Source organism: Canis lupus, chromosome 12 (genome assembly GCF_011100685.1).
Source record: "Canis lupus familiaris isolate Mischka breed German Shepherd chromosome 12, alternate assembly UU_Cfam_GSD_1.0, whole genome shotgun sequence".
NCBI classification, from domain to species: Eukaryota; Metazoa; Chordata; class Mammalia; order Carnivora; family Canidae; genus Canis; species Canis lupus.
Genome location: NC_049233.1, coordinates 28,311,746 through 28,337,088, shown reverse-complemented (window position 1 = coordinate 28,337,088; position 25,343 = coordinate 28,311,746). Strand labels below are relative to the sequence as shown.

Genomic DNA, 25,343 nt, shown 5'->3' with positions numbered 1-25,343 from the left:
TTTTAAACTATATTCAAAGCTACAGTAATCAAAACAGTGTGGTTTGGCGCAAAAACAGAAACATAGATCAATGGAACGTAATGAAGAGCCCAGAAATAAACCTGTGCAAATATGGCCAATTAATTTATGACAAAAGAGCCAATAATGCACATGAGAAAAGGACAGTCTCTTCAATCAATGGTGTTGAGAAAACTGATAGCCACTATAGACTATACCATTGCAGAACCCACTCAGAATGGATTAAGATTTGAATGTAAGACCTGAAACCTTAAAACTCCTAGAAGACATTCTGGTAAGCTCCTTGATATTTGATCTTAGCAATCATTTTTTTGGATTTGACACCAAAAACAAATGCAAAGAAAGCAAAAAATAAGCAAAAAGAACTTCATAAGACTTATGAAGCTTTTGCACAGCAAACCACCACTAAAAAATTGAAAAGCTACTTATGGAATCAAAGAAAATTTTCTTATACCACATATCTAATAAGGGATTAATATCCAAATATATAAGGAACTCAGGCAAGTCAACAGCAAAACAAAGAAACAAACAAAACCCCCAAATAACCCAATTTAAAACATGGGCAATAGGCTTGAATAGATACTTCTCCAGTGAAGCCATACAAATGGCCAATAGATATATGAAAAGGCACTGAACATCACAAGTCATCAGGGAAATGTAAATCAAAACCACAGTGAGATATTGTCCCATACCTATTAGAATGTCTATCAGCAAAAACGCAAGAGATTACAGATGTTGGCAAGGATGTGGAAAAAAGGGAACCCTATACACTGATGATGGCAGTATAAACTGGTAGTCACTATGGAAACACTATGGAGGTTCCTCAAGAAATTAAAAAATATAACTACCATATGATCCAGTAATCACACTCCTGAGTAATTAGCCAAAGGAAATTACACCATTACCTTGAAGAGATATCTGTAATTCCATGTTTACTGCAGCATTATTCACAATAGCCAAGGTATAGAAATACCCTATGTTTATCCAACCATCAGAAACAACTTATGTTCATCAACCAAAAAGTTGGATAAAGAAATGTGGCATCTGTATACACAATGGACTATTATTCAGCCTTAAAAAGGAAGGAAATCTTGCCATTTATATTGATAAACTTGGAGGGCCATATGCTAGGGTAAATAAGCCAGACTAACGACAAATACTGTACTGTATAGTGTCACTTTTATGTGGAACCTAAAAAAAAAATGTTGAATTCATAAGAACAGAAAGTAGAATGGTTGATTGCCCGGGAAAAATATGGAAAGGCTGGGAAATCATACAAACCTTTAGTTATAAGATGTAGAAACTGGGACTCTAACACATAACATGGTGACTATAGTAATAACATTGTATTCTATAATTAACATTTACTAAGAGTTTCTACTCTCTTACTTCTCATTCCCTCCACTATAAAAGAAAAAAGGTAAATATGTGAGGTGATAGGTGTATGAATTAATTCAATGGTGGGGATCTTTTCACAATATATATATAAATAAAATCATCATGCTCTATAGCTTAAATATAGCACATGTTTTTTTTTTTTAATCAACTATACCTCAATAAATCTGAAATGAAAGAATATACATGTTAAAATAATTTTGTTGAAAAAAGAATTATGAATAGAATAAAGAGGGATATTAAATAAAATATTAAAGATGCCTTTGTTCTTTAGAAGGATAAAAGTCAATTGTGAATTATCTGTTCTAAGTATGTGTTCAAACCCAGGATTCCTTTGAGAGTTAGTAAAGACACTATTAAACATTACCCTAGGGTAGCAGAATGAATGTGGGGCTGTTCCAGGGAAACTGAGATGTATACTAAGGGTCAGCGAATTCCTGATATTATATACATAGGCTTTGCGTTAGAACCATTACTAAGGTGTGTAGGGAGATAGGTGTTCACTGCATGGTACATGTTTCAGTAAAGTATAATAAAGTTTTTTTTTTCCTGAAAAATCAACAATGGGACATTTGACAGAGTATTGCTATTGATAAAAAAATAAAAATAATTTATTTCTAGAAATATTTCAGTTACTAGAGGAAGGGAATATCAGATAAGCTTTCATTTAGATTTCTCAAAAATGTTTAAATAAAATATTTTAATAAAATTGTTAGTCTTATCACTAATAATCAAATTTAATTCTCTTTTTCTTACTTTAGAACTGCACATCAATTCCTTGTATAAATGAAGACTTCTGTCAGAAATCAGTCCATGGCTTTACTTGCATTTGCCCAAGTGGATACACTGATGCATATTGTGAAATAAATATTGACAGTGCTGAGCCTGAACTGAGTTTGATCCTCTGTCTTAATGGAACGATTTGTGTTGATGGGCCTGGACACTTGTTTTACTGCAGGTCAGTATTTATTTACTTACAATTAACCAAATATATATTTAGGAAAGCATATAAACATCCTAGTAGTGATGCACTCTGAAATGTAGATACTAAATGTTGAAGTAAGTTTTCATCTTACAAAAATGAAATCATAAATTTTAAACTAACAATTCTAAGAAAGCATTATTTATGTGTTATTTCCATATAAATCCCATGTTGGACTTCCAAATTTGATCATCTCTCATTTTATAATTGTTTCATATCAGCTATCTTTCTCAGAATTGAATTCTTACTCTTTTTCTTAAATATTATACCATATGAATGATACATAGTTTGTATTTATAGTTTACTTCTTATAGAGATTCATTAGTCTTCCTGCTGTACTTGTAATTCTAAGATCTTAACAACTGATAAAATTTTCATTTGCTAAGATTTATAAAAATAAATGTGTCACTGCATTTTTCAACCAACTACTATTTAAGATATCTTTTAAAAATTCGTAGGAAATAAATTTTCATTACCTTTGTTCTTTATGATTATATAATGTATAATTGGTTGGTCATTTGAGAATTTAGCCATTACCTGTTCAATTTGTAAAATATTAATTGAAACCACGTATTTAAAAATATAGTTTATCTTTTCTATTTCAGTCTGATTTTTGAGAGACTGGTACTAAGTTAAAATCTGTGAACTGTGTTTCTTCTAAATAAGTTATTGAAAGGTTGAAATACCATATGTATTTTGGTGCATAATTATTTAATGGTAAAGTGTGTCTATCATTTCTATATTTTATCAATTATCTCTTTTTAAAATTATTAATATAGTCTGCATTATATTTAATATTGCCACCACCTTATTTTCTTCGTTCATTATCTACACTGTATTTTGTCCTTTTATTTATTTTGATCATTTTATTTGGGGCATATCTTTAGTAAGGCACACATAGATGATGATTTCACATAAACCCAAGCAGACTGTTTCATTTAACATATGTAGACAGTGTTAATTTATTATTATGACACAGCTATTCTTTATTACATAGTGGCTAACATGCCATTTTTATTTGTAGGGTGTGTGTATGTGTGTGTGTGTCTTGTCTCTGTTGTATTTTGTATTTTTAAGCATGAATTTTGCTTATTTTGCTCTGGTGGTTTGATAAGTATAGAAAGTAAACAGGTTTCTAACATCAATTATAATTATGTAAAATATCACAAAAATGACCACTTGACCATTGCAAGGACCCTCTAATCAGTGCCTGGATGAAATCAACAACAGTAAGTTGAACATTTATTTCCAATGGATATGATGTTGTAAATCAAGGTTCCATTAATGGAAGGAAACTTACTCTGTTGAAAAAAAAGAAGAAAAGAAAGGAAAGAAGAAAGAAAGAAGAAGAAAGAAAGAAAGAAAGAAAGAAAGAAAGAAAGAAAGAAAGAAAGAAAGAAAGAAAGAAAGAAGAAAGAAAGAAAGAAAGAAAGAAAGAAAAGGAAAGAAAGGAAAGAAAGGAAAGAAAGGGAAAGAATTGACCCTAAAACTAAAATATATGTTTTTTTACAACCTTGTTAATTCAAGCACTATAAAAGCTACTCTATAAATCTTCCTTTTAAGGGATGTTATTCATGAGCTGGTTAGGCTGACCTTTCTTAAAGCATGAAGTCAATAGAATTTAGACTGAAAAGACTTGCTTCTTTTCCTGGCTTATCTCCCAGGGATAAGCATAGACAACCATTGCAGTTACAAGGTTATTCAAATTTCATTTAAATAAGAGTTGTCTGTTTTCAAAATTTTCAAAGTTGATTCAATATGCCTGAAAGCTCCTGAAAGTCTGTGAATGGTAAATTTAAATGCCTTAGGAGTTTCAGTTTCTAAGAGACTTGCAGAGTGACTGTGAATAGCCATCGATGTTGGTGTGGTGCCGAGTTAGCACAATTCTTAAACCATTTATTTACAAAAGAAAACTTATGGGATGGAGTGTTTTGCAAGTTAAATCATATATTTGTGTGTGGGTTAAGGATTAATCTGTGATATGTTTATTTAAACCATAGTAAAAATCATTTTTGTTTATTTAAAAAAATTGTATAAAATCTGGGGCCCTGAGTGGCACAGTCTGTTCTTGGTTTCCTCTCAGGTCATGATCTCAGGGTCCTGGAAAAGAGCCTGTGTGGAGCTCCAAGTCCACGTGGAGTCTGCTTGAGATTCCTTCTCTCCCTCTCTCTCTGCCCCTCCCATTCATGCTGTCTCTCTCTTTCTCTCTCTCTAAAACAAATAAACAAAATCTTTTTTAAAAAATGATACAAAACCTGCTGTTAGATCCCTATTTTCCATTATTCAAATTTTATCAAAAAGAAAAAGCATACTCTTAGAAATGTGGTAACTTTTGTCACTGTCTTCATTATGCTCATCTTCTGTCAATGTTAACACAAATCAGAGTTAATGTCTGTGTTCTCACTGCTTTTTGTTGTTGTTAATCAGCTTTCTAAATTTTGTTTGATTTTAATTGGAAAAAAAGATCAAAACCTGTAAGTTTCTACATTCACAATACTTATCCTGAAGTATTTTTTTAAAATATTTATTTATTTATTTAGAGAAAAAGAGAGAAAGTGGAAGGAGGACAGAGAGAGAGAATCTCAAGCAGACACCCTGCTGAGCAGAGCCCAACATGGGGCTTACCTCACAACCCTGAACTGAGATCATGATCTGAACCGAAATCAAGAATGGGTTGCTTAACCATAGTCTGAGCTATCCAGGTTCTCCCAAAGTCTTATTTCTGATGAAATTTTGTTAGTAAAACACTTCAGCCTTTAATGACCTATAGAATATGCTATACTGTTGGTTTCCTGATGATTAAGGGAGAACTAATTTTCTTCTGATTGAAACCTTATGCTATATCACAAACTGCCTGGAGAATTTGAAACTGCCAACCTAAGTGATTTTGTTGTGTTACTGGTTTCACATATAAATTAGAACTTGGAGAAGTATGAATTTTTAGATCTTGGTATTGTTTAAGGATTAGGTAGTTGCTGGTGTTATTTTGCTTTCACTTCCATCATTGCAGAAAATGAACCAGAGAATGGCCTAGTTTCATGAATATCATGTTTTATGAATTAAGTTGATTCACTTCCTTCATGAAAGCTGATACACGATTTTAATTTAACTAGAAGTTATGGATAAAATACTAACTCAATGACTGGCATGTAGATAATTTATAGTTTAATTCAATTCCCATTTATCTTTGACATTGAAGATTTAACCAGAATATGTGATGTTATATATTTTTCTTATTTTTTCTTCATATCTAGAAAACTTTATTATTCCTTTATTATTTGTTTCAGCAATAATGCTGATTCATTCATTCTGTATTTTTCTTTGGGTACTAATATTGCTTATATATTGTACATCACAAAATTAAAAAAATTAAAACTCTATCAAATATTTTATTTTCCGTTTTTATGTCTTTTTAAAAAATTCCTTCTGAATTATCTACTTATTTCTTACCCTATTTTAAAATCTGGTTTATAAAATTCTTCTTTAGAAGAATATTATTTATTTTCTCTTACTTTTCAATACATAAGTACTTTTTAAGTAGCTGTGTTTTTTTACATTATAAATATAATGCCCACTTAGTAAACCATGTTATTTTCTGTTTGCAAAGTAATTTATTTGACGAATTCATTTTTCTTCAAGTTCCAATAACTTGGCTCATTTCTTGTTACAGAATTTTTTAAGTTGACTTGGAGTCTCAGTTACTAACATTTCTATGCCTGTTTTATTGATCTTCATTGCTGTTTACCTAGATGTCTCAAATGACCACTTTTATATCCCAACTCTATTGGCAGACTCTTCTTTATTAAATTATTTCTATGTCTACAAGACTGTTTTAAATGATAGAACTGCCCAGTTAAGGCAATGGAGTAGAAGCATATATTAATGCAGAGACATGCCTGAGAAAATGTATTTTAACTACATGTGTTATGGTGGCTTAGATGCAGGGTGAAATTGATGAGCATGTATGAACCCATTTAAACATCTCCACTTTACTCTCCAGACATTGAGTATTGGGCTTCTCTAGGTCTGAGATTGTCAGATTGATAGTTTGGTCATTGCCAATTTTTCTCATGAAGACATCTGATTCGTTTAGACTACTTTATAACTAAAACAATGATACCTATTAAGAATAGCTACTAGTATTGGGGTGCCTGGCTGAATCAGTAAGTAGAGAGTACAACCCTTGATCTTGGGATTGTAAATTCAAGCTCCACATTGGGTGTAGAGATTGCTTAAAAATAAAATCTTAAAAAAAAGAACAGCTAGTATTAATTTTTAATTTTTTTTGATAGTAGCTAGATTTTGAAAGGAATAGGTAGTCCGTAATTAGAAAAAAAAATAAAAAAAAGAAAGGATTACTAAAGTCTAACTTTTTAGAGTATGATCCTTGAGATGATAAAGTGAATAAGCCAGTGATATGTAGCCAGTTTCCTCATTACTATGGACAAATACATAGGTAATATTACTTTGAATACTGACATAAATTAGTTAACCATTTCAAGCAAAATAAGCTGGGATTAGTTATAGATAAACAATAACTGGACTGTTAGGTGCCAAGGAACATGGTGTTTAAGTAATTCAATCATACTTTAAAGACAATTTTAGGGCAGCCCCGGTGGCACAGCGGTTTAGCACCGCCTGCAGCCAAGGGCATAATCTGGAGACCCTGGATGGAGTCCCATGTCGGGCTCTCTGCATAGAGCCTGCTTCTCCCTCTGCCTGTGTCTTGCCTCTCTCTCTCTCTCTCTGCATCTCTATGAATAAATAAATAAAATCTTTAAAAAAATAAAAAAAATAAAGACAATTTTATAATTATACCTTAGATCATTTCTGGAGAAGTGACAGGACATTTCCAAACCTAAATTTATTTTTAGTAATATATGTGTTCAGCAACTCAAACCTTTCAGTCAGTTCATTTGTATTGCCCAGTGAAGATATATTAAGTTAATAACATGAATGTTGAAAATAAAAAATATAGTCAATGTTGACAAATTGAACACCAATAAAAAATAAATTTATTAAAAAATAAAAAATAAAATGTCAAAAAAAAGATTTTTCAAAATCTTTGCCTTTATTTGTTATTTAAAATAAAGGAAAACAACCTTTTGTTCAGAAAATATAATAATGGCTCAGCCTGGGTGGCTCAGTGGTTTAGCACCACTTTCAGCCCGGGCGTGATCCTGGAGACCCAGGATAGACTCCCACGTCAGACTCCCTGCATGGAGCCTGCTTCTCTTTCTGCCTGTGTCTCTGCCTCTCTCTCTCTCTCTCTCTCTCTCTCTGTCTCTCATGAATAAATAAATAAAATCTTTAAAAAAGAAAGAAAATATAATAATGTATGATTGTATTTCTAGTCCTAAATTCAAATGGGTGTTTCTTACTAAGATAGAATTTGGGGGCTGCAGAAGCTTATACAGATTACCTCTGGTAACCTAGTTAGTACATAGATGAAGGAACAAAACCATAGGAGTTTTGTACTGTTAATTGCCTACAAAGTCATGATCAGTGGGAAAGTCAATTCTAGAATAAATACAGTGAGGTGTTTTGTTGTTGTCATTGTTTGTTGTTTTAATTTTCATTAGAGTACTAATACAATATATATATATATAAATATATTATAAAAAAAGAAAAAACATATAGTCACATACCATGACTATTCTGTAGATACAGTTAAACATCTCTTTTGTAGTTTATATCCTGATACAAAGTTTAAAGACATTAATGACTTTGTTCAGTTTAATAATGGCTGCTTTCAGAAGTCCATAAGTATTATTAACCATGTGTAACAGTTTAATAGCATTTTAATGTGCGCCAGTTTTATTAAACCATAAAAACTATGTTGAAATCACACTAAAATCCAAATTAGAATCACACAGCAGAGGGCTATAGAAATAAGTAAAAACATTATACATAACTTTTTTCTCTGGCACCATGTAGATTATAAAGAATTTAGCAAATAATTTATAAAACAAAACACTGAGACACAAAGATATTTGTTTTTGTTCTTAGTATGTGAAATCCTGTTCCAGACAATTTTTTCCTTAGTGTTCTCTGCTTTTGGCTTTGCAGAGTCCCTCTCCATCTACCACAACTTTCCCATTGTCCAATTGGAAATGTCCCCTCATTTTGATATTTCCTCCAAATTCAACTCCTCTTTATCATTGCCTCCATAGCCTTTTTTTTTTTAAGATTTTATTTGTTAATTCATGAGAGACACACAGAGAGAGAGGTGTGGGGGCAGAGACATAGGCAGAGGGAGAGGCAGGCTCCCTTTGGAGAGCCTGATGTGGACTCCATCCCAGGACCCTGGGATCAAGCCCTGAGCCAAAGGCAGATGCTTAACCACTGAGCCACCCAGATGCCCCTGCTTTTTTAAAGGCATCCATAGTCTTGAAGTATTTTATATTCTTGCCTTTCTCATTCACTAAAGCTTCATTATACTTTCTGTAATGAACTGAGTGAAACTAGTTTTTACTACTGTGTGCATTATGTTTAAAAAGAAGTTTAAAATATTTGATTACTCACATTAGTATTTTTACTTTTAAAAAATATTTAAGAAAATCAGGAAAAACTAATAATTTTAAGATCTCAGCAACCATAGCATATTGTTAAATATCTGAGATAAGTAAGCCTTCCTAAATCCCTTCATATAATAAGTAAGGAAAGATGACATTTCTTTCTATGTTTGGTTAAAATAATCAGGGGTTATAGGTAACTTATGAAGTATACAGGGTAAAGGTATTGATCTACAGTAACTCCTTTTCAACAATCATCAACCACATTTGCTGCAAGTTAATTCTTTTTATAACTTGGAATAAAACATCTACATTTTTAAAACCACACTTAGGTGGTTTCTATTACCTAAAGACTATGTTTTCAGAAATATCAGATGGACTATGTAATCCTCTAACGACTTTTTATTTTGTTTTCCTCTCCAAAAAGATAAACCTTAGACCGAGAATCAAAAAACAGATTAATAATTGCAAGAATCTATTTATACGAAAAATAAATTGCATTATATTGCCTTACAGAGTATTGCAAGTGATAGGATAATAAGCAGGACCCATTTTCCTTAATAGGTCTACTGTATGATCATCATAAATGCTATTTTAGCACATTGCTTCAGAAGACAAAGATACTCACATTTAAAATGTGAACCTATTTTGATTGTTATATGTAAAGTGTTTTTACATTATGATATAATTTTAATATAAAACTATGTATTTCATTCATTAAATTAGGCCTTTTGCTATGTTCGAATGTAGGATTATATTTCCTTATTTATTTTCAATTTTATTTTGTAATGATGAGGACTCCCTTTAATGACCTTCTGAGCTATCAGAACTCTTATAATTAATCACTAAAGTTTATCCTGTATTCATGCTTTATTTTATTTTATTTTGTGTGCATGTGTGTGTTCATGCTTTAAAAACCATCATGAGATTTCCAGTATTTGGGGGTATTTGTTAAATTATACATTTTGTAATTTATTCTCCAGATCAAGTAAGCCACTGTGGGTTTTTTTTTTTTTAATTTCTAAATTTTTAGAACAGTTTTGTTTTTTATTTTTATTTTTTATTGAAGTATAATTAATATACAGGGTTATATTAGTTTCAGGTGTACAAAATAATGATTCAACAAATCTACACATTACCCAGGGCTCATCAAGATAAATGTACTTTTTTTCAGTTTTTATTTAAATTCCAGTTATTTAATATACAGTGTAATATTAGTTTCAGGTGTAGATTTATTGATTCAACACTTCCATACCACACCAGTACTTATTATCCCCATCACCTGTTAACCCATGCCCCCACTTACCACTCCTCTAGTAACCATTGTCTTGTTCTCTGTAGGTTAAGAGCCTATCTCTTGGCTTGTCTGTCTCTCTTTTTTTCCATTATGATTGTTTGATTGTTTGTTCTGTTTCTTAAATCCCACATGAGTAAAATCACATGGTATTTGTCTTTCCCTGACTGAATTATTTCATGTAGCGTAATACTCTCTAGTTCTATCCATATCATTGCAAATGGTAAGAGTTCATTTTTTATGACTAATATTCCATTGTATGTGTATGTATATACATTATATACATACACATATACATACACATAAATTTATACACACATGTGTGTGTTCATACCACATCTTCTTTATCCATTTATCAGTCAATGGACACTTGGGCTGTTTTGTGAATTCAATAAATTGCAGGATACAAAATCAATGTCCAGAAATCTGTTGCATTTCTATTCATTAATAATGAAGCAGCAGAAAAAGAAATTATGAAATAAATCTCATTTAAAATTACACCAAAAACAGTAAGTGTACTCTTATCCCCTTTATTTCATACACCCTCCTCCATTTCCCCACCCCACCACCCTACAACCTACTTTTCCTCTGGCAATCACCAGTTTGTTCTCTGTATTTAAGAGTCTAGGATACTTTTGTTTATTTGTTGGTTTTTTGGGGGGCCATCTCTTCTTTGTTTATTCATTTATTTATTTTGTAACTCCACATATGAGTCAATCATGCAGTATTTGTCTTTCTCTGTTTAACTTTCTTCACTTAGCATTATACCCTCTAGTCCACCCATGTTATTGCAAATGGCAAGATCTCATTGTACATTTCATTATATTTGTTCCATGTATCTATTTATGTATATATATATATACGTATATATACATTGTATATTTCATTATATTTGTTCCATGTATGTATTATGTATATATATATGTATGTATATATGTATGTATATATTTATGTATATATGTATATATATGTATGTATGTATATATATGTATGTATTATGTGTATATACATATATATATCTCACATCTTCTTTACCCATTCATCTACTGATGAACACAGACTGCTTCCATATCTTAGCTATTGTAAATAAATAATGCCACAGTGAACATAGGTTTGCATATATCTTCTTGAATTAGTGTTTTTGATTTTCTTGGGTAGATACCCAGCAGTAGAATTACTAGATCATGTGGTGTTTCTGTTTTTAATTTTTTGAGGAACCTCCTTACTGTTTTCCATAGTGGTTGCCTCAATTTGCATTCCCATCAGCAATGCACAAGGATTCCTTTATCTCTACATCCTTGCCAACACTTGTTATTGCTTGTCATTTTGATTCTAGCCATTCTGACAGGTGTGAGGTGATATTTGTGGTTTTGATCTGCATTTTCTTCATGACTAGTGATTGTGAGCTTCTTTTCATGTATCTGTTGTCTACTTCTACGTCATCTTCGGGAAAATGTCTATTTATGTTCTCTGCCCATTTTTAACTGGATTACTTGTGGGAGGGGGGTTGGTGTTTCTCTGTATAAGTTCTTTATACATTTTGGGTATATTGTGTGCAAATATCTTCTCCCATTCAGCAGGTTGCCTTGTTATTTGTTGAGGATTTCTTTTGCTATGTAAAAGCTTTTTATTTTGATGTAGTCTCAATAGTTTAATATGCTTTTGTTTCCCTTGCCTGAGAAGACATATATAGAAAAATGTTTCTATGGCTAATGTCAAAGAAATTACTTCCTATGTTTTCTTCTGAGACTTTTATGATTTCAAATTTCACATTTAAGTATTTAATCCATTTTGAGTTTGTGTGTATAGTGTAAGAAAATGGTTCCATTTCTTTAATTTGTGTGTAGTTGTCCTGTTTTCCCAGTAATGTTTGTTGAAGAGATTGTCTTTTCCCCTTTGATATTCTTGCCTCCTTTGTTGTAGATTAATTAACCATATAAACATGGTTTATTTCTGGGCTCTCTATTCTGTCCCATTATCCATGTATCTATTTTTTGTGCCAGTGCTATACTCCTTTGATTGCTACCACTTTGTAGTATATCTTAAAATCTGGTGTTGTGATTATCTCCAGCTTTGCTCTGGTTTTTCAAGATTGCTTTGACTATTCACAGTCTTTTATGGTTCCATACAAATTTTAGTATTGTTTGCTCTAATTCTGTGGAAAATGTTATTGGTATTTTTCTATGGGTTGCATTATCTCTGTAGATTGACAGAGAATGGATTATCCTAGTTAGTTGGTGTTGATTTTAGCCTAGAAATTGCTTGCCTTTTACAGGAACATATAGATTGGAATTATTTCAAAGCACAGAAAGATGCAAATAATCAAACAAAGAAATAATAAACACATATAATTTTTCCTGTTACCTCTCTTCACTGACCTGTGCTAAGAGTTATCTGCAGAATTGTATGACACTTGCCAATGCCAAGAAAATAGGGATGTAGACATGTCTCATTTTCATTACTAAGATAAAACTGTTGGATCTTTGTTCTGTATTTTCCTCTAGTGACTGCACAATATTTGGTTTTAAGATTTATTTCTATTCCTCTTTCAAGAATTAAATAATTGATAAGTGTTTCTTCCAAAAATATTAACAATATTTCTTCTTCCAATCCATGAACCTGGAATATCTTTCTATTTGCTTTAACCACTGTGTTTTAAATATGGATTATAGATTTTCAAAATATCAATAAATCACTGTAAAATATACATTTACCAAATAAACATTAAGGTTTAATTACCTTAATATTTGCATATTTTCATGAAATTCACATTGACTATAATGCATGTACTTTCTTCTCTGTTTAGTGCTACTGTGATATACATATTGTTTGCCATTCTATAGGTAAATAAATAAAATATATGTTCAGTGGTGAGCATTTATATTGTAGTTTGCCTTTCAAAATACTTGACAATAATTCATGACCAAATCATTACTTTTTAAAAGTTAAACTTATATTATTTTAGACACAAAGCAATGTCAAACACACCAAATGTGACAGTAAACCCAAAGAAAAATAATGTTTAAGTTTTATATAGATTTTTATTCTTTTGGGGGACATAGTTATTTAGGTTATTTTAGTTTATTACCACATATATAAAGTAAAATAAGAACATTGCTGATCTACTTATATAATTATACTGAAGAATGATGGTTGCTATATCTTTCAGGCAAATACTCATTTAATTTCAAAAGATTAGAATTCAAAAAAACATGAATGTCATGGTAATGCTAATTATTATGTAATTTAATTCAGCAAGCAATTCTTAGAAAACTACTGTAAAAAACAATATCCTTGAGGTTGGAATTTCAAAGTTTCATATAATTTCACTCATGTGGAATTTAAGAAACCGAACAAACAGAAGATACAAACAAAAAACAGACTCTTAAACTGGCAGTTGCCCAAGGGGAGATGAGTGGGGGATGGGTGAAATAGGTAAAGGGGATTAGGAGTACACTTATTTTGATGATCACTGAGAAATGTATAGAATTGTTAATAATTACATTGTATATCTGGAACTAATGTAACACTGTATTAATTATATTTCAATAGAAAATAAAACAAAATATAAAAAAGAATACATTTTTCAGTGTATACATCATTTAAACTTTCTCTTAGGATGATGTGAATGTTTTTAAAGATTTTATTTATTTATTCATGAGAGACACAGAGAGAGGCAGAGACATGGACGGAGGGAGAAGCAGGTTCCCCGGAAGGACCTTGGATGTAGGACTCCATCCCAACAGGTGATCAGGCCCTGAACCAAAGGCAGGAGTTGTTCAACCGTTGAGCCACCCAGGGGTCCCAAATGATGTGATTTTTAATTTCTGTTTGAGTTATCGGCAGATAAAATAACAGTTTAACACTTTAAAATATATATTTGTTTCATTATTTTAATGTTTAGTGCTTGTCCTGTATTGGAAACTAATTGTATGGAAATTTGTCAAATGTAAATTTTAAGCAAATATGTGGTTATTTAAAAAAAATTACTATTATATTTTTCTGTTGTTAATGTAATGAATTTATAGGATTACCTAATACATAACAGTGCTTATGAAAAAGGTTGACCAGGAATATTAAGGATTAAATAGGGATAAGGTGACTCACACTTTGAAAAAGAAACAAAATGCTTGCTCTGAAAAAAAAAAAAAAGAGAGAGAAAAGAACAAACTTTCCAATTATATTTTATGTTACACTTACATAGATATTTTTAACAATGAAGAAAAAAAATTAAAGCTGGAAATGTTTCCTCTTGGCTATTATAATATTTTTGGTTTGCTGAAATGGTTTAAGAGAGTTTCAGAGTGTTCCATCTCTTCCACAATAAAAGCCAGTTTCAGAATTTGATCTCTGCCTACCTGATTGGATAGAATTAAACTTTAATGCTACATTCTGCAGTCTAGTTTGACAGTACTTTTTCATCAAAGACATTGGGCAGTAAGGAAAGAAAAAAAATTGCTCATACTTCTTATTGTCAGTGGAATTACTGTATCTCTACAGGTCAGAGCCTCAGTACATTTACAGCATACTTTAGTTCCTTAGCAATACCTTTTGTAGACCAATTTATATAGCTGAAAAGTCTTCTTGCCTTCCAAATTTAATAGGATGATTTTTCCTTACCTGTAAAAGTTTTCCAAGCTTCTTTCAAATATTTTAGGTCCAGGAGAGCTATACACCTAATAATGATATTTTTAATATTATATTTTTTAAAAAGATATAGGTAAACTGAATTATCAGTGCAACTGATTTAAACTGAATTATCAGTGCAACTGTGTAGGAGAGAGACACAGAAACAGAGTCACACACATAGGTGTGTGTGACTGTGTGTGTGAGAGAGACAGAATGAAAATTATTTCCAGTGCTTTAGACATAGAAAGGCATAGATAGATAGATAGATAGATAGATAGATAGATAGATAGATAATGTATATTCAGAATAGCTGTATATTATGTCATATATAATCTACTCACTCTGTATAAATATCTTTTTTTTTAATTTTAAGGATTTAATTTATTTATTCATGTGAGACACCGAGAGAGAGAGAGAGGCAGAGACACAAGCAGAGGGAGAAGCAGGCTCCATACAGGGTGCCTGATGTGGGACTCCATCCCGGGACTCTAAGATCATGCCCTGGACTGAAGGTAGATACTTAACCACTGAGCCACCTAGGCATCCCTATAAATATCTTTTTAAAAATTAACTACCTTATCTGTTTATACAACAAACATTTAAGTGGTTTTGACCTGACATATACTTAAAGGCTTAGAGATAAATATGTATCTTAAATGAATAAGTCAACAGTTTATTCAGGAAATCTGTAAAAATACATGTAACATAGTATGTAAGGGCAACACACTACAAATACATACAGCTTCAATGGGAGAATACAGAAAAAAATTACTTTTTAAGGCTTCAAAAGAAGGTGTCATTTGACTTCCATCATAAAGGAGGAGCTCATCACACTGATATATGTCATAACAAATGCAGAAAGAAAATACATGAAGCAAGGAAAGATGAAATAGCATGAAGATTTTGTTGGATTACAGGGATTTCCTTGCCATTTAAATTAAAAATATACTAAAGGTATGACAAAAGTAGGTGTGCTAAAATACTGAGGAGTCAGACCCTCAAGAGATTTGTAAAAGGTGATTGTAAAACTTTGGACTTAATCCTATAAACAAGAGAAAATCCTTTAAAGACTTGTAAGGCAGCTTCTTTAGAAGCACAATATTGTGCTTGTAAGGCAGTCAAATTTTGGAGAAATAACTTTTGAGAGCAATTTATCTGGCTGAAATAAAGTACCAAGTAGATAAGGGTGATATGAGTCCAGAAGAGGGCATGAACAGGGAGAAAATGGGTAAGGTTGAAAGAGATTTGGGAAGTAACAATCAAAATTTTAATATCGGTCAAAGGTGGGAGCAGAAAGAAGAGTCAAGGATGGCTCTTCATTTTTTTAGGCATTGTTGTTTATATGGATTCAAACGTAAAAGTACCCTGACCATTTATGTGATAATTACTGTCTCCAATCCAAGTGGGAACAGATCCTAGGTCTTCTGCCTTTGTGCAGTTCTCTGGCTTAGTCAGAATGAATTGTTAGCCCAAAGCCTTTTAACTTAGATGATATAAAAGAGATAGCCAGAGTGAATCTTCAAAACAATTCTGTTGACCTAATAAAGGTCATAATAAATTTTGGAATTAGGACCTATAGAACTGTATAGACACCACAGCTTGTCTCATGTGTACTTTCTTCCTTTTCTTGTATTTAATTAAAATAATCTAATAAATTTTCAGGAAATAAATGTACTTAAAACATACAGAAAGGACTGTTGATCTATAAATACTTTATTTTAAAAACTTCTTTAGTATCACAAAATCTCATATCCCTTTGAATTAAAACTATTTATTATACTATTAACTATGTTTCATTATATCTATAAATTAGAAAATGAAGACCCTTAAAAATCTGTAGGGATATATGAGTTCATAACTCCAGAATTCATAAAATTAATGGAGGAAAAAAATAAAATTGAAGAGTAAAAGACTTTTGTAATAGTCCAAGTTAAATATTACTGTATATCACAATGCAAGCTATATGTAAGTGTGGCAAGATTTCTCTTTGATTCCTTTAAGGTAATTAACATGAAAAAAGTGAACTACTTTTTAGTTTGAGGACCTCTAGTACTTATTATATATTATTTAATATCATTAAAATTATAAAGAATATAATGAATGAAAGAATAATTTTAATAATATGCATATGTATCATTAGTTTATTCATAACAATTATATACTGTATAAGATATTAAATCCCATTTTGGTATCTCTTTTGAGTATCTAATAATTGGAGTGGACAGGTGTTATATGGATATTGGAAAAGTTCTTTTTTAAAAAAATTTGAATGCCATCTGGCTTCTTGGCAACATGAATAGACATTTTGCATCTGTGGATTTAGAAATCTTATGTCTATCGCTTGTTTAAGATTTATATGAAAAATTAGAAAATGTAAGCACTTACATGCAGGTACTGAACTTTAAGCTTATTTAAAGTATAAAGTGTATAGAAATTAAAAATATATTCTTATAATTTGCATTTTATGATTTATATGACTTATGTTAGTTCCATAAATATAAGCTTATGTTCAGAGAAAAATATATAGGTAAGTTTTATCTCCTACCATTGATCAGACACGTGATATGTTACCATGTAAAATGTTAAATATACCATTTTTATCACTCTTTAGAAGCACAATATTAGCATGCCTTGGGAGAACAGCAATGCTCATAGATGTCACTGATCTTCATATTTCTCTGTTCCTTTACCAGTCAGTATTTCTTGAAAAAATCATCTATTTAATTTCAAACTTAAAAATTTGTGAAATGTATTTAGATAAATTTTGGGGCCACAATGCGGCTTTGAATATAAATTTAAGATCTTTATACTGGGAATCATTTAAAAGATTAATATTTTTTTGGCCAATTCTGGCTATAACTTCAATGTCCCATCCCTTAATATAATTAATCCCATTACCCTGTACTCTTGAAGAGTAAGGCTGTTCTTATTTCCAAGTTCACTTTCCTTTCTCTTCTTGCATCTGATCCTAGTACTTCTTTCTTTTGGCCAATTATTTGTTTCTAATCCTGCACAGCATATGTTACAACATTTGGTATTTGGAAGGTAGAACTGGCTGATATTAAAGAAGAAGAGAAGAAGAAGAAGAAGAAGAAGAAGAAGAAGAAGAAGAAGAAGAAGAAGAAGAAGAAGAAGAAGAAGAAGAAGAAGAAGAAGAACTAGCTGATATTGGCTGAACTGACTAGGATTTGCTAGGCAAGAACTAAACTCCCCATCAGACTTTTCTCCTTGTTTGAAATCCTATAGTACTTTAAAGAAGCAATTACATTTGTGACTATCATGGAGAGTATTGACAATGAAAATTAAGTGCCATGAGTCATCCCTCACCATACCCAGTGTAAGAAATACTAATTACTTGAAGCACCTAGCTAGCTCAGTCAGAAGAGCATGTAACTCTTGATCTTGAGACTCTGACTTCAAACCCCTCGTTGGGTGTCAGATTACTTAAATAAAGAAAACCTAAAACAAAAAGAAAAGGAAAGGAAGAAGGTAACAACCAGGCAGATATTTTTTTTCTCACTATTTATTCTATGATTCCTTTCATTGGAAGCCTGTGTGTCTCTTAATGAATGTCCTATGCCAGTAGCCCTATCTAAATTTGAGTCATTGAATGCATTTGTAGGATAATTACTTCCACATAAAAATGGCAGTCTTCCATTATGGAACAAAATATCAATAACTTATTATGTGACTTGGATACAGAATGCATTTTCAGAAGCATTAGTCTTTATTTCACTGAGAACATCCAGATGTATGTTTGTTTTCTCTTTGTTCTATTTTATTTATCACATAAGCATTTTTAAATCAGCCTTAGTTTCAGTATAGACTAGTGGCATATTCTAAATAAGTAGTTACTTCTAAGATTCCAGACTCATCCCTTTATGCCATACTGAAACTGGGTCAACACTCTTATCTGAAAATCATCTTGCTTCAGTTCTGTAGAATTAAGTATAGCACTACCATTATACTATGCATATACCCTGACTGCAGTCTGGTAGCAATCCTAGATGAGGTACTTATATATAGCTGATCTAAGTGTGTATGTGTCTGTAAGAAATGCCACGTTCTTTACTTTTTTTCTAAATCACATCCACCCTACTCTAAAACCCCAGAGCTGTAGGACAACATACTCCACTAAAGAATACTGTAGATCTACCCCCCCCACCAAGAATTGTGTTTCTTCTCTTATACTTGAGATATTTACTTCTCTATCTCCAACCCTCTCCTTCATCTTGCTCTTCCTCAAAGATCTTTGCTTCATTTACATTTCTCCAGGAAACCCAAATATCATACTCTGTATTCTTTAAAAATAAAAGCCAACTTCTATTTCTGTCCCTGTAGTATAAAAGTCCAAAGTACAGAAGGGAATACATGTTTTGCTTGTGTGTGTGTGTGTTTGTGTGTGTATCTGTAAGACAAAATAATGCAAGTCCATATCTTAATTATTTATCCTATTATACACTTTCAGAATATCATAGTTATGGGAATTGGTTATTTGACTTGCCCCATTGCACGAAATAGAAAGAAATGGAACTTATATAATAAAATAAATGGGGAAAAGGAAGTTTATTCTGGTGATTGGACACCAACTATGAGTAAAAACATTCACTGGAATATTTACTCGTGAAATTCAAGCCATTGAACTTGAGACCATAAATAAATTGAGAAGTAGCTATCAAAGTTAATGTATTTTTTATCAGGTCTAAAACAGGATCTAGTTACATCGGCAACAGCTAATTTATAACCCCCTATTAAAGTCACATTTAGATAAAATTGTTAAATATACATTTGAGCATTTTTTTCAGCTACTAAACAGACCCAGTGCTTGCATATTATACAGTGACCACTTATGATACTCCACAACAGGGCATTCCTCAAAATCATACAGTATCAATCAACTTCTTGTGTTTCTAATTTGCAAGTATTTTATATACTTTACCCCCAAAGTTGTAAAATATGGCCAAAAAAATAGAATTAACTGCTTTACTGTGGTAAATACAAGGCCTAAGATAGTTACATAGTTATTGTCCAGTAAGGAACTATTTTTTTCTTGGACTCTTCATATACCATTTATTCTTATAACTACTAATAAGTAGTTGGAGGTGGCATTTTTTTGAAGATCATACAATGATAAGTAGCAAGGTAAATATAGAAAGATCAGTCAGACACATTCATTATCTAAGTGACTTCCATACTTCAGTTTTGCGTTGCGCATGAATAAATTTTTACTTCGGCGTAATTATAGATTTACATGTCTCTGCATATCCTGGATATTTAGATAATTACTAAAGATCTTCCACATATATACAGAGAAATCCTTTGAGAACTCTTTCTTGTTCTAACATTCTAAATTTAATAACACACTATGTGAAATAAATTTTTGTTCAAAGGTACACAACAATTTTGCTGAATTGAAAATATTAACTCCTTAAATTACTTAAATTTCCTCATGCTTTGGCACTTCAGGTATAATTCTATATCCATTATCTTTTATTAATTAGTTTTTAAAAGATTTTATTTATTTATTCATGAAACACACACAAAAAGGGGCAGAGACACAGGCAGAGGGAGAAGCAGGCTCCATGCAGGGAGCCCGAAGTGGGACTTGATCCCAGGTCTCCAGGATCACGCCCTGAGCCAAAGGCGGCGCTAAACCACTGAGCCACCTGGGCTGCCCACTGTTGTTAATTTTTCAAAGGCAAATGATCTCACTCTAATCCTAGAAATTAGTATAAGGCATAAAAATGAACTCCCTCCCATTTTGATATTGCCTAACTTTAAGTAGGATCTGACCCTTATGGTGTCTTTTTTTGGTAGTGTTTTTCAGAGGAGGGCCTATGGACATATACTTCATGTCTAAAACTCTCCACAGTAATGATCTTAATTTTATATTTTAATATTTATCAATATCTCAAAAATCCAAATTATTTCCTAGTTATTTGGATTGTGAATGTATAATTAAGTACTGGCACAGAATATCATGACTTACATACACATTTCTGTTTCTCATTACATTGTAGCCTTGTAGTATTACTTTCATCATCAGAGATTAATAGAAAATAATTTGGATGGGGTTATTTTGTATATTTGGAATTGGAGCCAAATGATAACCACCTGACATCATATTATAGCAGGATGAGTGAAAATTTCACAGAAATTAGAATACACAAATGTGTGAAAGAATTGAGTCATTATAAAGGGCAAAGAGGAGTATACATGGGCTGAGCAACACAGAATGTGCATGACCATGGTGACTATCATAGTTATGTTAAAACCAGTGGAAAATATTTGGGAAACAATGTTATCAATAAAAAAATGTACTGTTCAATTAAACTTTATTAGCTTTGTCATTCTGTGAGTCCTATTTCAAAAATTTTCTCTGGTCATATAATTCTATGAAAACTATAAATACATAGAGTTTTTGACATGTTTTATGTTTACTGTTAGTTAAATAATATATTAAAAATAATTCAGCACAGCATGGTGAGAGATGAAAATAGCATTTCCTTTTAAATATGTCTTAAGCTTGGCATGCAATGAATTTAGTATTTGAAGCAATTAACTATAGTTATTAGTTTGCATTTTTATGAAGGTTCAAGATAATTTTAAGCACAAAATAAGGCAAAAATATTTTTAGTTACTGCTAACAATCATCACTAATTCGAAGTTATAGATTATTTAAGTTTTCTCCTTGGTTACACATTCCTATACACAGCTAACAGCTTAAGATGTAGGTATAATCTTAAATAACTCAAGAAAATATTGCATTGTATAATCTATTCCTATGCTGTCATGGAGTTTCCTCCTAAAAATTTTAAATTTGCTTTTCTCAATTGGCAAAGAGTGGAAAATCTTTATGGTACATAGTGTTTTTGATGTCATTTCTGTAGGAATGCGGTTGTGCATAGATCGTAAATTTTAGGTACTAAGGAATGAATACATAATGTGTATTTTTAATTATTATTTCAATAACATTTACATACCAACTTAAAACTCAACTTAGCCATTTCATTATTATTATTATTTTAATTATTTCAATAACATTTACATACCAACTTAAAACTCAACTTAGCCATCTCATTATTATTATTATTATTTCAATAACATTTATTTACTAACTTAAAGTAAAAAAAGTATTTTTTTTCTTGTAGAGTTACCTTTGAAGGGTTTTAAGACTTGTAAAGTTTATTTTTCTTCTTTGGCTAAAATGGACTGGGTATGTTATATATATTTTTGTACATTATGCAAAACAATGAACCGTGATGAAAGGAAAATACGAAAACCTGTAATCCATGAAAACTCTCTTAGGGTTTTATTTACAGGAAAAAGAGAAAGCATAACCAGAATAAGTTAAATCTGATGTTTCTAGCATGTGAAAAAATGCATATAAACATTGGTCATAAATTTGCAAATAAAATCTAACAATATAACACAGGATGTTTTAAAACTGTGTAGACTTATTTTTTCTTCCATTTTCATTCTTCTTTTATTAAGAAAAATGCAGAAATAAATAAATAAATAAAAAGGAAGAATAATAAAAAAATGCTTCTTAATAATGTGTCATTTTGCCCTTGCTTTGCCTTTCAAAAAGATACAAGCAATTGTATCTTTGAAATGATAGCCCTTTTACAAGTTAAACCTTACATTGCAGTAAGAGACAGTTGAAAATAAAATGTGACCATGTTTGTGTTTCCTTTCTCCATATTTGCCTTAGTGACATGAAGTAGGATGAATTTTACCCTATTGTTTAAAGTCTCCAATGAAGGGTCTATTGCAATTAGTCTTGGTTTCAGTGCCACAAATTTATTGGAAAATCTCTCAAACTATTCCTTTCCAGTACACTTGTTTGACATGTAAAATAGTCAAAAGGATATATTTATATCTTAATTTGCAGCTTATCGAGAGATTAATTGATAATTAGGTGCACCCATATTTTTCTTCTTCGTCTTTTACAATCAAACTAACTTTGAATTTGTTATTCTCATTTCATTTAGGTCATCTTTTAAATGCTATAAATAATTATTATATTTTCAGACTCTTGGAAGTCAACAGAAAATCTACTTAAAGGCCTTATTCTACTGTTTCTGCCATATTTTTGCAGTTGTTTTGGTAATTAAACATGAACTCTGTTCTTTTCTTTTTACTTGTTTTCACATTTGAAACCTATAAAGCAAAGTGAAAAGATCCCCTTAGTGTCTCCCAGAAGATAAAGTTTTTCTTTAAAAAAAAAAAGGTACTAATAGAAAATCAATGTGATGATAAATGATTCATTGTCTGTTTTGTGTCAGGATTTGTTAGTTGTATCTTCTTCATAAAAAACAAACAATGAACCAAATGACAAGTTGCTTCTCCCCACAAATCAATCATAACAAAGATTATTCACATTCTCCTATTTTTGGTACTTATAGTAGTCTTTGTGTTTTTTGTTTGTTTGTTTGTTTTTTTGGTTTTTTTTTTTTTTGTCAAGTACTTAATTGAGCATTGGCTATATGCTCGGTAGTGTCTTAGGAATTAAAATTGAATATAGGAAATATATAAGCAGCCTTACGGAGTATATGGTCTTGGGAGTAAAGCATAGCAAGCAGTGTAGAGAAATGAGAAAAGAAAAAGAATGCAATGTAGTAAATGACACTTTGGGCTAAATACCATGAAAGTATATCTTGTAATAGAGTCAAGAAAAATGTGTTGATATAAGCTACAGCTAAACTACAATATGAAGAAAATGAAGAAAGACATGATTTTGATAGTAGAATTAGGGTAGGTAGTCCAGTGTAAAAGAAAACTATGAATATTTATGGAAATGAAAATAGCTTGATATTCATAGGGCATGTGAGCCTATGTGCATGTGTGTGTGTGGCATGTGTGTGTTTGTGTGTGTGTGTGTGTGTTCACAGCCCCATGTTCATATTCATCAAATTGGGAAGTGCCAAAGGATGGTTTCTGAGTGGAACCCAAATGCAGGGGTGGCTGAGAGTTAGATTATTAAGAACTTTATGTGTACCACTAATAACTTTAGACATTATTCTTAAGAATTAGAAGAATTGTTGAAGGTTTTTGAGAAAGAAGATATCATTGTGTTTCTATTTGTTGCAACTGAAGAATGGAATTTGTTAGGACAACACTGGAAATGTAACTCAGGTCAAATATTATAATGGCTTGAAACTACATAATGACATGGTTGCACAGGGAATGGAGATGAGGGGGCTTACTGAAGATACATTTCTGTGTTTGAATTAAAGTAGAATAGCTGGAGATGAGTACTGAATGAGAGACTCACCAATGCAGTCATTTTTCAAGGTGACTTATGGACTTTTGGTTATACATAGCAGATTGAGCACACATGTCTTTATCACTGCAAGTTCCACAAACACTACTAAAATAACTATTTCATGGATTTTTTGAAAGAAACAGTTCCACAGAGCAAAGAAACAAAGATAGGGGATCACAAGAGAAAAGATGTTAATTGAAAGATGAAAGCTGCTAACTTGTTAGCTTTGTAGACAAAAAGAAAGTGATTATAAGGAGAGAAATTGAGAAACAAACTGCCAAATAAAGTGAAGTATTCTTAAAAGGATGAGGCATTGGAGGCATTTGCTACCTGTGAAGGCAAGGTTGAAGATGGAACTGAAAAAAGAAGGCTCTTGAATGTCACTATTAGAAGCATTTATTGTTTTATTTTTTAAGATTTATATACTAGTTAGAGAGAGACCATGAGCAGGGTGGGACAGAGGGAGAGAATCCTCAAGCAGACTGCCTGCTGAGTTCAGAGCCCCAATGCAGGGCTCCATCCCACAATCCATGAGATTAAGACCCATAAGATCACAACCGGAGTTGAAACCAAGAGTTGACATTCAACCAACTGAGCCACTCAGGTGCCCCAACTATTAGAACCATTTTAACATCTGTATATACTCCACTTTCCAAGTACTTGGTTATTCCCTTTATCCCTGTTTCACATAACATATGAACAAATAGGCAGAATATTGAAAATCTACTCTCTAGAAAAAAACAGAAGCAATTTGGAGTTGTGAGCAGTAGTCACTGCTAAAGTAGGAAGTATCATGCTGAAGAAACCCGGGAATAATGAATATCTACACATTAAATGGTGAGGGTCTAAACCCCTGTTTCAGCTGCCAGATCATAGGCACTCACACTCACAATTTGTAGGCTACAGATAGCACCAATCCTCCCTCCCTGGGGAAGGACATATTAACTGTTGGAGATACTGGTGAAATAGTCATGTCACCTTCATGTCCTCCTTAGTCACCTTCATCTATACCTGACCCTTATAATTTGCAAATGCACAACAAACTGCCAATCTGATATTTAGTGCCTCACTCTTAAATATGATCAGGTGGACAAGGATCACTTAGACATCTGGAGAAATCTAAAAGGTATCAAACAAAGAAACATTAAAGAGAAACTCAAAGGAATTGAAGGCAGTGCAGGAGCAGGAAAAAAAAATTCAAAAATATAATTGATAACCTTAGAAAGCAAGCAACATGTACAT

The 25,343-nt window shown here is 31.7% G+C and overlaps 1 protein-coding gene across 1 annotated transcript in view; it reads left to right on the top strand.

Annotated features, from left to right (window-relative positions):
• Window positions 1-25,343, top strand: part of EYS (eyes shut homolog) — a 1,532,152-nt gene that overhangs the window by 599,535 nt on the left and 907,274 nt on the right. The window contains exon 19 of the mRNA XM_038554428.1: window positions 2,175-2,371. Coding sequence (XP_038410356.1) covers window positions 2,175-2,371 — 197 coding nt within the window. The remainder of the gene's footprint in view (window positions 1-2,174; window positions 2,372-25,343) is intronic.